The sequence below is a fragment of the Clupea harengus genome, chromosome 4, assembly GCF_900700415.2.
Source record: "Clupea harengus chromosome 4, Ch_v2.0.2, whole genome shotgun sequence".
Taxonomy (NCBI): Eukaryota; Metazoa; Chordata; class Actinopteri; order Clupeiformes; family Clupeidae; genus Clupea; species Clupea harengus.
In genome coordinates this window covers 30,388,704-30,401,203 of record NC_045155.1, presented here as the reverse complement: position 1 = coordinate 30,401,203, position 12,500 = coordinate 30,388,704, and the positions used below count along the sequence as shown (strand labels likewise).

At 42.6% G+C, this 12,500-nt stretch overlaps 2 protein-coding genes across 2 annotated transcripts in view; both read right to left on the bottom strand.

Annotated features, from left to right (window-relative positions):
* sypb (synaptophysin b) overlaps positions 1 to 5,026 on the bottom strand; it is a 30,142-nt gene extending 25,116 nt beyond the window's left edge. Inside the window, exons 1-2 of the mRNA XM_012820067.3 lie at positions 4,747 to 5,026; positions 3,117 to 3,182 (exon numbers count right to left, since the gene is read on the bottom strand). Coding sequence (XP_012675521.1) covers positions 3,117 to 3,182; positions 4,747 to 4,764 — 84 coding nt within the window. The 5' untranslated portion in view covers positions 4,765 to 5,026. The remainder of the gene's footprint in view (positions 1 to 3,116; positions 3,183 to 4,746) is intronic.
* A 2,629-nt stretch (positions 5,027 to 7,655) lies between these two features.
* Positions 7,656 to 12,500, bottom strand: part of cacna1fa (calcium channel, voltage-dependent, L type, alpha 1F subunit a) — a 39,434-nt gene continuing 34,589 nt past the window's right edge. Inside the window, exons 45-48 of the mRNA XM_031567002.2 lie at positions 11,880 to 12,127; positions 11,336 to 11,439; positions 9,469 to 9,804; positions 7,656 to 9,007 (exon numbers count right to left, since the gene is read on the bottom strand). Of these exons, the coding sequence (XP_031422862.1) occupies positions 8,801 to 9,007; positions 9,469 to 9,804; positions 11,336 to 11,439; positions 11,880 to 12,127 (895 nt within the window). The 3' untranslated portion in view covers positions 7,656 to 8,800. The remainder of the gene's footprint in view (positions 9,008 to 9,468; positions 9,805 to 11,335; positions 11,440 to 11,879; positions 12,128 to 12,500) is intronic.

Here is a 12,500-nt window from a genome sequence, read left to right as displayed (position 1 = left end):
GCATACAGAAATAACCTAATTAAATGAAACATACTTTTAACAACATTTCTTTCTAGAAATAGAATATAATTTACAGCAAGAAGAGCTCTCCAAACTCGGCATGTCCAACATCTTTAGACTCACCATTAAAAGTGTTTTGCTCAGTGCTTTAGTCATTTCATATCATGGAGCTTGTGATGCTTACACACAACTGACCATTCCTTAGTGGGCACCTTGGTGGTCACCGTATGTACGTTTTCCCGGTAGTTTATAAAACGTCATCTGGACATTTTCTCTCTGCCTCTCTCTATCTCTTTCTCGGAGTTATTCCTGAAGTGGTGATTATGCGCAGGAAGTACCGTGGGCCTATGTGTCGCTCCTGGCTCTAACAATGGATACGCTGGTGTGACTGATTTGTGGGTGCTGTCACCGCTGGAGCCAAAATGGAGCCTTATTTACTGGCATTTAATGGAGTCTCCAGGAAGTGACAACTACCCACTTCGTCTCACCTAGAATGAGATCCATTTTTGGCAACATATTTAACACAGGATACGTAAGTGGTGTCACACTCAAAAAATAGTTTGTGACTTATAGTCAAAACACCTTATTTCCTCTTTCTCTCTCTGGGCTGCTGTTTCTATGCCATCAGAGCCACCCAGGTCACACTCTGCCTCTGAAACACTCAGCAGTTAGAAGTAGTAAGATACTGTCCTGAAAGGTGATTAGGGAGTGGTATAAAATTCTATGATGAGAGAAGAAAATGTCGTCAAATTCAAGCACAGCAAATAGTGCCCATGCAGAACAGTGAGAAGTTCCTGAGGGTGTTCTGATTGCTATTACAGCGCTTTCTGAGTGAGCTCAGGGGTTAGGACGCTCACTGAGAGGCTCCCTGAGGGCGTGAACAGGAAAACTGTTCACTGCGCAGGTCTGTTTATTTAGTGTAACTTTAACGTTCACTAAGTTCACTGCGCAGGTCTGTTTATATAGTGTAACTCTAACGTTCACTAAGTTCACTGCGCAGGTCTGTTTATTTAATGTAACTCTAACGTTCACTAAGTTCACTGCGCAGGTCTGTTTATATAGTGTAACTCTAACGTTCACTAAGTTCACTGCGCAGGTCTGTTTATTTAATGTAACTCTAACGTTCACTAAGTTCACTGCGCAGGTCTGTTTATATAGTGTAACTCTAACGTTCACTAAGTTCACTGCGCAGATCTGTTTATTTAATGTAACTCTAACGTTCACTAAGTTCACTGCGCAGGTCTGTTTATTTAATGTAACTCTAACGTTCACTAAGTTCACTGCGCAGGTCTGTTTATTTAGTGTAACTCTAACGTTCACTAAGTTCACTGCGCAGATCTGTTTATTTAGTGTAACTCTAACGTTCACTAAGTTCACTGCGCAGGTCTGTTTATATAGTGTAACTCTAACGTTCACTAAGTTCACTGCGCAGGTCTGTTTATTTAGTGTAACTCTAACGTTCACTAAGTTCACTGCGCAGGTCTGTTTATTTAGTGTAACTCTAACGTTCACTAAGTTCACTGCGCAGGTCTGTTTATTTAATGTAACTCTAACGTTCACTAAGTTCACTGCGCAGGTCTGTTTATATAGTGTAACTCTAACGTTCACTAAGTTCACTGCGCAGATCTGTTTATTTAATGTAACTCTAACGTTCACTAAGTTCACTGCGCAGGTCTGTTTATTTAATGTAACTCTAACGTTCACTAAGTTCACTGCGCAGGTCTGTTTATTTAGTGTAACTCTAACGTTCACTAAGTTCACTGCGCAGATCTGTTTATTTAGTGTAACTCTAACGTTCACTAAGTTCACTGCGCAGGTCTGTTTATATAGTGTAACTCTAACGTTCACTAAGTTCACTGCGCAGGTCTGTTTATTTAGTGTAACTCTAACGTTCACTAAGTTCACTGCGCAGGTCTGTTTATTTAGTGTAACTCTAACGTTCACTAAGTTCACTGCGCAGGTCTGTTTATTTAGTGTAACTCTAAAGCACTGAGCACAGAGGAAACATATTAATGAGGCTTACTACCAAATGTTATATAATACTAAAGTAAGTTCAAGAAGGCAGATCCTCTCCATATCTATTTTACTTCTTTATTGGAGTCCACAATTCATAATAAATAAACATAAGGACACACATTTAGCAGATGCATTCATTGCTCAGATATGATTCAAACATGTGACTCAGTCATCGTAATTAAACGACAGCACCTTCTGCTCCAAATCTAATGGGTAAACACAGCACCTTCTCCTCCAAATCGAATGGGTGAACGCAGCACCTTCTGCTCGTAATCTAATTGGTGAACACAGCACCATCTCCTCCAAATGAGGTGACTTCCAATTATGGACGAGATGGAGTAGTACTTTGCCAACTGTTTTGCTTTCATATTTGACACATACGTGACCCAAACTTGCAAATATGAATACAAGAAATTGACACTTTTGCTGTACAGGAGACTGATATTTCACAAGCTTTGTTTAATAGGCTTCCTCTAAGCATGAATGAAAACAGGAGCCTTAATCCAGGATGAACTCATTCTTATTGCTCGCATGAATTATAACAATATCGGGTCTGATGGTATTTGTATTAGAAAACCTGTCTGCACTGCACAAGGAGAACATTTGTGGTTTAACAAAACAATTAGTACGACTTGACACAGTAGGTGGAAAGATAGATAGTACGTTTTTAGATATAACATCTACAGTCCTATCGTTTGACACACACATACACATACCAGGCTATTAGATTGCTCTAACAGTGAGTTTACAACGAGTCCACATTGCGTTTGCCTTCTCGGTGAGGAATGGCATGCGCCCTGAGTAGACACACACACACGACCTGACGTCCTTACTGATTTAGAGTTCATTCAAGGTCAACATAGGCACAGACACACACACTCTCTCTCTGACTGTCTATCTCTCTCCATGTCTCTTTCTGTCACTCACTCACTCACACATGCACACACACATGCACACACACGCACACGCACACCTACACACGCACGCACAGACACACACACACATGTGCGCACGCACACACACACCCACACAACATTTTGCTGTAACAGGCTACACTTAATCATACATAAGACATCAGAGATATATAGTGAGTGACTTACCCATTCTAAGATCTTTATAAATGCCAGGGGCTGCTTGATAATGCCAAACTGTCCTGTCGCCACCAACTGTCAAAAAAATAAACCCATTATGAACCACTCCACTAAAGGACAAACATCAGTGAAAAGAGCTTAAATAAATTAGCTTAAAACACAATTTTAAATTAATTATAAACTTGCAGGATAAATAAGTTTATATTACACATTCCACGTAAAACTTAATGATCAGTTAAACATTGATTGAATAATACCAACTACATTGCAGAAATAAACGGTCTTAGCGCAGGGGATAAAAACTTGTTTGGAGCAAGGAATACAACCGTTTGTCTGATACAGTTCAGAATTACTGCTGTTTCAGATTATAGTCACAGTTTCGTGGCCCTTTGATGTATATAAAATATATCTTTCGAACACTTTGTCACAGGGTTGACATTGGGGCAGTTCTATTTGATTCCTTTGCACTAAGAGCATGACCTGACTGTCCTCTGAAGAAGGAATGGTCAAAGCCCACCTGTCATGGTCATTAAGGCGTGTTCAACGGTGCGGATTTGCACGCATCTAGGTAGGCTACTGTAATTTTGCTATAGGCTTAGGGTGCGACAGGCCGAGTGACAGGAGAGAGAGAGAGAGAGAGAGAGAGAGCGAGAGAGCGACTTTGCCAGTATTAGAATTAGACAAAGCTGCTTATCCGACGGGTTTCTCTAGCGTACCGCAAACTGCTATATTTGGTCCAAATGAAAGGACAGAAAAAAAAAAGTTAGAAATGTGACGTTCACTGCGAAAGGAATGTGTGCAGAAGGCGACCATGTGCGGTAGAATGCGACACTAGAGGTAGGCTGTGTCCATCTCTGCGTATGGGTAGCGGGCACCCGTAGGAGGACACGGCTTTACGAAACACCTCTGTGTGCCGTTTAACTCCACAGCTCCCTATCCTCTACTTTGCACCGTAATTCAGTAGCCTTCAGTAGTAGTTGTACTTGCATACCCAACGAGCATACATTCTCCAGACCTCAAGGTATTTTCTCCATCCTGTAAAAACAATCCACTGTGCACCAATACAAACCCGGGGGTGTAACACGTTCTGAATTAAAAAATAAAAACACCCCAAGATGTGTTACAGCAGAATAGGCTATATACGATAGCTCTTTTGCAGAGTTTGAATAATGTATACTCGTCAAAAGATACTCCTGGATTTACACTAACTTGCAGTCTAGCCTTGGTAAATCTGTGACTGTATTGTCCAATAGTCACACAGGAAAGATTTGATGTATTTATCTCGGTATTCAGAGTTTTTTAGGCTTCTCATAGGTCCGCAGGACATGTGAATATTTTAAAAGCAATAAAACATTGTAATAAATTGCAATGCAACACCGACTAAATTTCGCACAGGCTATTTCTCTATATGTGATGCGGTACTTTCTGGGCTGCTCATTCAGATCCGTGGCGCTCCAGGGAGACTGCCTTTGAGAAGAGTTTCTAGTTTTTTTTATTTTCTCATTAAGGTCCTCTACATCCATCAACAATATTTCCCTATGCTCCATAGACACAACACTTGAGATGATGAGCGCACTCACACACAAGGAAAACGATCACAATCAAATAAATATCGGAAAAGCCGTTTAGACAATCCTACCTGGTTTACAGTATCCATCTTAGCCGCCTTCTAGTAGATAAGAGGATCAGAGGAGTAGAGGGATGTAGGCGTTACATCCGGAACAGCCCATGGAGAGGGGATAGAGAGGGAAATGGTGCTACCTCTACTGATAAGGGAGTACGAACAAGCGCGTAGGTGTCAATAGCCGTTTAAACGTGGGTCGAGGGTGTGTCTGTACACTGTCTGTAATTACCTACAGAGGTTGAATCATTCTGTGTAGTTTGGTGACTGTGCTAAAGGTATCCGCAGTGCATGCATGTTTACATCATGTAGAGAATTAAGTTTTTAAATCACACTGCGTGAATGGGAGACTTGAACAGTACGGTCATCATCATATTGCATACATTTTATTTCAGCCTTGGCACTGAGTGAGGGAAAACACTCACCATTATTATGTATGTATGCCTTAATAATAAGCAATATTTTCGAAGTAATTGTATATGAAAATCGGCATCTGCCGCGACTTTTGAATTTCTCAACATAATAGAGCTGCGCCTCACTTTATTGGACGATTACTGACAACAACAGGACAGCGAGTGTCCAATCACAGTTTCGCGTTTCTCTGATTGGCCTAAGTTGCCTTCATCGTTGTTGAATTTTAGACATTAGATGAAAATGATGATGATATGGATTGGAACCTCATTAAGCGTGTAAAAGCTAACAAAAACAGCGTTTCCACATGCTGTGTCACACCGGCAGCGAGGATAACTCATAGAGCATAAAGTATAGCTTGGAACTACAGAGTAATTGAGCAATTGTCATCCACATACCATTGTCACAGATATTATTATATATAACTTTACCTTGAGACATTTCCCCCTTTCAAAACCCTAAGTCTGGTGCCATACACTTAACACTACACATTGACTTGCAAATGGGTGTAAACTATTTTACTGGCCAGTCATAATAACATTTATGTTGTATTCAAGTGCCCTACTTGTATGGAAATTGATGCAAAATTACTCAACTCTTAATAGTGTTTTGACGTACAACTACTTCACTCGTACCCATCTATGGCAAAACACCTTTCATTCTGAGTGAAACACCTGACATCCACACAATGTTCCAATGTCACCCAGACAAGCAGGAATACCACATCAGTCTTCACCCCTAACTCCTCATCATCACTCTTCACCCCCAACTCCTCATCATCACTCTTCACCCTAACTCTTTTCACCTACTTTTGATTCTGTTATGTCGCAGTCATGCTCTGAGAGTCTGTTCCACTTACTAACATTGTTTTCTTCTTGGTGCTATGTTGTCTTGTCTGCACAGTGAAGGGTTTATTTAGGTCCATTCTCTTCCTGCAGCTCAACATATGAATAATGCATCTAATAGACTGGTTTAGGCACTGTGTTTGGGCTTTAGGTCTAACTGCTTATAGCATATTGACACTTAAATGCCTGAGATATACGTAAGTACTGATTTATGAAAAGAAGCCGGTAAAATAGTTGACACTTGTATGTAAGTGTATGTGTTATGTTAAATGCATAGTATTAGACTCGATCTTTACCAAGGGGTTTAAGGTGAGTCAGGCTATTTATTAAAATGTTAAACACACCCTCCATCTCATGCCTTCTCCAGAGTCCCTCCTGCTTTAGGGATGGTTCATATGACTGGTCACCAGGATAGTGTCCTGATTGGTCACCAGGATAGTGTCCTGATTGGTCGGATCTTAGGGACCTCTTTGTTTGTTTGTTTTTGTAAGATAATTGTAAATGTAAATGTTTTGCAGATTACAGAAACTGGGCTGTTACAGAGGCTCAGTTTATGCATTATTGTACTGATACACTTTATCAAACACATTTACGCTCAAATTGTGAGAAACTAAATCACTAAATTCCACAAAATGTGCTCAGAAGTAGCAGCACTGCTGACCATGCATAGCTCTAGATCTGACCTTGTGTATTGATGTTGCTATGGGTCGAGCCCATGGTGTTAAATAATTAACCTGCAGTTAACTTCAGCACAAAACACTCGAGAAAAACAGAGTCTCTGGCTCAGCCCACCCGTTGTGTTGCCATGGTAAACGCAGGTTGACAGGGGGTCCTCTGCGACGAGGTGCTAATTTAAGACAATTCACACCAGCGTTCTCCTCGGCAACGCTCCTGGAGACCGCCATCTCCTCTGGCCGCGCGAGGGAGTGTGAAGGTGTGTGTGAGTGTTCTGGTGGATTGTATGCCAAGATGTTACGCACAATGGTTCTCTTTTCTTTATGAAATCAAATCAAAACATGCACACATTCAAAAATAGATTTAAAATATTTGGCACATTTTTAGCCAAGGACCGATAATCCCTGGTAGGGAGTGATTTATGTTTTGTGTTCATATCTGCTGTAGTGGAACTGAGCAGGATGGACATAAAGAGGGGTATTAATGAAAGCCATTGTAGCCTACAGGACTTTTATCTCGTGCAGAGAAACACTAATACTTCTATGTGAAACATGAACATGAACACTATCTCTCTGCACTCTTTGCACTACTTTCCTCAGGGACATCAACACTGTCACATTCAATGCACACTGTACTGAACATGTTCTCCCTATGTGTATGTGATTAATGTATGTATGTTTGTGAGTTAAGTGTATAAGCTACTGGATGACCTAAATTTCCCTCGGGATTAATAAAGTATCCATCTATCTAGTTCTTCACTTCCTCTCAGAAGAGCCTTTTCTTTCTGCCATGACAATTCTCTTCTGTGTCTACTGGGATCAAAGAAACAGAAATTGTGTCAGACAAATGAATGGCTAATGACGATGAGCTTAATGACATTCGGATATATTTGTCATAAAGTTGTTTCTTGTTGTTGTCTGTTGTTTTCATTCATCGAAAGTGCTTTTGAGGGAAAAAATGATAGTTACTGCATACTTGAAGAATAAAATAAATAACTTGAGAAAAAGAATAATTTATTACATATACATAATACAACCACAACAAAACTAATCTAACAGCAGCATCTTACTTTTCCTTCCCCGGGACAACAAATAATCATGAGAACATATTCCATTCCATGAGAACATATTCATCCTCAAATTAAGTCTAATCCTATCTATTTGTTTTATTATAGTCATACAAAGATACCAAAACTGTTACATGTTAATATGGAGCATCTTCACCTGAAAGTTTAAACATGACTTCTTTTGCATGGTCTGTGGCCACAGGTGAGGATCAATACGGGGTAGCCCTGAATCCCTCATGAGGTTGACCACTCAACAGGTACATATAAAAGTGGTGGAGTGATTGAAACTGAGACTGGGTGAGCTGTTTTGGTGCTGTATAAAAATGGGAAATAGAACATAGTAGTACAACACCATAGATATAAGTAAACAGTGTAGAGTATGGCGCTTTGAAAAAACCCTTAAATAAATAAAATAAATAACTTACTTAAAAGAAACATTGCCTGAATAATACACAACTTGATTTTTTGTTTCTCAAACTGACAATTCAGACATAATATGAAAGATGTAGTTATCTGAATGTGATAAAAATCCACTTTTACATCGTTTTATCTTTGTATCAACTGATATCAACCTCTTAAATCAGAAGCTCTCTCCCCGTTCTTCAGAATTATTACATGAATAACCCACCCACCATTGCTCCACAGTACACCAAAGCCAGTCTGAGTTCTACTATGGTGTGATGTATCTGCGTTAAGCTGGCGAGAAGCTAGTCTTGTTTCTAGGCGGTACTCAGGTAAGGATATAGCAGAGGACATGATGCACGGCACGTGCACTTCAGTCCAAGCTGTTTGAATGCAGCGCTAACAGTCAGTGTTGGTAGAGACATAATTAGAGTGTAGAATGCAGTGCTAACAGCAGTCAGTGTTGGTAGAGAGATACTCTGCTTCCTCTAGAGTGTAGAATGCAGTGCTTACAGTCAGTGTTGGTAGAGAGATACTCTGCTTCCATTAAGGTGATCACTACACATGGAGGAAGACCTTAACTTCCTGTCGAACATGAGCACTCCAAAGTCTTTCTCCTGCGTGGACTCAGCGCCGCTCGCTCTGTGGTTTTGTTAGCTTTCGCCGTGACCTCTCAGTAGTTGACGACGCAGTTCATCTCATCGGCCAGCTCGTCCTCAAACTGCAGCCGCCGTCCTGTCTGTCCTCGGATCAGCAGGTCCGTCGCCGCATTCTCCATCTCGTCGATGGTCATGTGACACGCTTCCGCTATCTCACGCTTGGCGAAGTCCACAAACTTGCGGTCTTTGGCGTACAGGCCAAGGCCCTCGGATAAAAGGATCTAAAGAGTCGGGAGAGAGGAGTGAGTCTTACTGAGGCACAGATACATACTCACTCGTTAACATTTACTTCTTTATCCTCTGCAAACCATGTTGTTGTTAGGACCTTATTCCACCGTCTGCGTTACAGGAACACGTTTTGGTGATTTGGTTAACTTAGAAGAGTAAGTAATGGCGAAAACCACACAGCCTCCTGAGCTGGATAAGAATATTTCTTTACAACAAAGTTTAGCTGAGTTCATTCTACCGATTTTATCAATCACAATGTTTTGACCAGACAAGTAAAAACATGGCATTATTTACAGAAGGCAGAAGTAATGGGTGGTTAAAAAGAGATTAAACTAATTGGCTGAAGTCAGAAAATTGATTGATGTGTCTAATATGTAAGTTTTGCTGTGAGAACAACCCAGCCAGTTGCTCCATTCCATGCATTCACACAGTGGGTAGTTTGTCTGGTATTTACCGACTCCACCAGGCTGTCGGCACTTCCCTTCTCCACGTAGCCCCCGCTGAGCTGTGAGGGTACTCGCATTGTGCTGTAGGCCCGACTCGGGCCTTGGAACGACGGTCCGGGCGTGGATGCCTGCCGGGACCAGCCGGCTCGGGCCGAGGCTGGAAGGCTGGCGCTGACGTTGCTCTCTGGGTTCCACACGGCCTGGGTGCCGCCGTCTTGGTTCACCAGCATGAGGGGCGCGTAGAGCAGCTGGCCGTGGCGGGGCTGGTTGCTGTTGGCCCACGAGGCCGAGGAGGCGGCAGACATCGCGCTGTCAGGACGCATGTCGTAGCTGTTGCTGGGCGGCTAAGAGGATGAGCAGAGGAGACGTTACACTCCGAGATGAGATAAACACCACACAACCAACACGTCCCCTTTAAACACCACATAACCAAAGACACGTCCCCTTTAAACACCACATAACCAACGCCACGTCCCCTTAAAACACCCGATAATCAACACGTACCCTTTAATCACCACATAACCAAAGACACGTCCCCTTTAAACACCACATAACCAACGCCACGTCCCCTTTAAACACCACATAATCAACACGTACCCTTTAATCACCACATAACCAAAGACACGCCCCCTTTAAAAGACTCCCTTCGTTATGAATTATGCATCAACTCAAATGTATGCTCTATTATCCCTTCTAAGCCTCTTAGAATAAAGAAAAGGTGTTATTGTCAGGTCCAGGGGGTAGTAGGCTGATACATTAGGTTTATTTTAAATGTACCTGTTGCAGTTTGCAACTAACCCCATCAAAACCTGGGAGTCCATCTGGACAACAGACTGGACTTGACATGTAACACTGAGGCTGTCTACAGGAAGGGACAGAGCAGACTCTACTTTTTGAGGAAGCTTAGGTCATTCAATGTGTGCAGCAAGATGTTGCATATCTTCTACCAGTCTGGTGTTGTAAGTGTAATTCTCTTTGCAGCCTGTTGGGGCAGCAGCATCAGAGCATCAGTGACTCTAAGAAACTGAACAAGCTGATAAAGAAGGCCGGTTCTATGCTGGGAGAGAAGGATGTTGCACAAGCTGCTCAACAGAATGGACAACACTACACATCCTCTGCACAACCTACTGGTCAGACAAAAGAGTCTTCAGTCAGAGGCTTCTTCAGCTCCGTTGCAATAAGGACCGTTACAGCAGGTCATTCCTGCCCACTGCAATAAGGACCGTTACAGGAGGTCATTCCTGCCCACTGCAATAAGGACCATTACAGGAGGTCATTCCTGCACACTGCAATAAGGACCGTTACAGTAGGTCACTCCTGCCCTCCGCAATAAGGATCATTACAGGAGGTCATTCCTGCACACTGCAATAAGGACCATTACAGTAGGTCACTCCTGCACACTGCAATAAGGACCATTACAGCAGGTCATTCCTGCACACTGCAATAAGGACCATTACAGCAGGTCATTCCTGCCCACTGCAATAGCCATCTACAATGACTCCCCTCTGTACCGGGAAAGGAGACTCCTCCTCAGAGTGGCAATGTGCACATAGCCGTGTGTGTGTGTGTGTGTGTGTGTGTGTGTGAGAGTGTGTGTGTGTGTGTTTGTGTGTGTGTGTGTGTGTGTGTGTGTGTGTGTGTGTGTGTGTGTGTGTGTGTGAGAGTGTGTGTGTGTGTGTGTGTGAGAGTGTGTGTGTGTGTGTGTGTGAGAGTGTGTGTTTGTGTGAGTGTGTTTGTGTGAGTGTGTGTGTGTGTGTGTGTGTGAGAGTGTGTGTGCGTGTGTGGTTGTGTGTGAGTGTGTGTGTGTGTGTGCGAGTGAGTGTGTGTGTGTGTGTGTGTGTGTGTGTGTGTGCGCGTGTGAGCATGGATGCCCACCTGTGCGCGTAGCCGCGAGCTCTGCTGGTAGGTGCCTGGGATGGGTATATCTTCATCAACCGTCGGACTCCTCAGACACTGGATATTAAACGAGGGCTTATAGCCTTATAGAGAGAAATAATGATTATTTTATTTATTGTTTTTGTCTATCTGACCAGAACTAATACTAAACTCTGGCCTGACAACAGGCATGATAGTGTCTACTGTAAGTAGAGAGAAAGAATGAAGGAATAAAAGAAAGAAAAGACCAGAAAGGAAGAATAAAGGAAAGGGAGGAAGAAAGAAAGAGATGCAGTGAGATTAAATTGGGTGGGTGTGAGAAGGACGATATGAGAGGAGGAGAGACAGAGAGAAAGAATGAGAGGAAGAGAAGGGCAGGGGGAAAAAGAGGAAGGGAGAGAAGAGAGAGAGAGATACAGAAAAAAGTGTGTGGTGTGTGGTGACTAGTCCTGAGAGAAATTAAGCACAGATGTTATGAGATGCGAGAAGGAAGTGAGAGGAGTCAGAAGTCAAACAGGAAGTGATGCCGCTCCACCTGACTCACCTGCGGGGGTGGGAGGAAGCAGGCGTCGTCGAGCAAAACCAGTGCCATTGTAACCATTGTTTCCATTGCTGCCATTGACACTTACAGTGGTGCTGGAGCCGTTGATATAGTAGCCGTTACCATTGTAGCCGTTACCATTGTAACTGTTCTCAGTGTATGGTTGGGTGGCTGGTTGAGCTCCTACATTTTCATTGGTGGTGGTGGGGGGTGGAGGCTGAGGTGTCTCAGGCTGAGCCGGGGTCCATGGTCTAATAACACACAAACACACACACACACACACACACACACACACACACACACACAGAGAGAGAGAGAGAGAGAGAGAGAGAGAGAGAGAGAGAGAGATTGTATTGAAACAGATCTGCCACAACACTCTATATACCTCATCTGTAAAATCCACTGGTCTCTATTGTACCTGGTTCAACCCATGCAACAAAGATAGAGATAGCCTAATACTCTTTAGCATGCAACAAAGGTAGCGATAGCTTAATACTCTTTAGCATGCAACAAAGGTAGCGATAGCTTAATACTCTTTAGCATGCAACAAAGGTAGCGATAGCTTAATACTCTTTAGCATGCAATAAAGATAGCGATAGCTTAATACTCTTTAGCATGCAATAA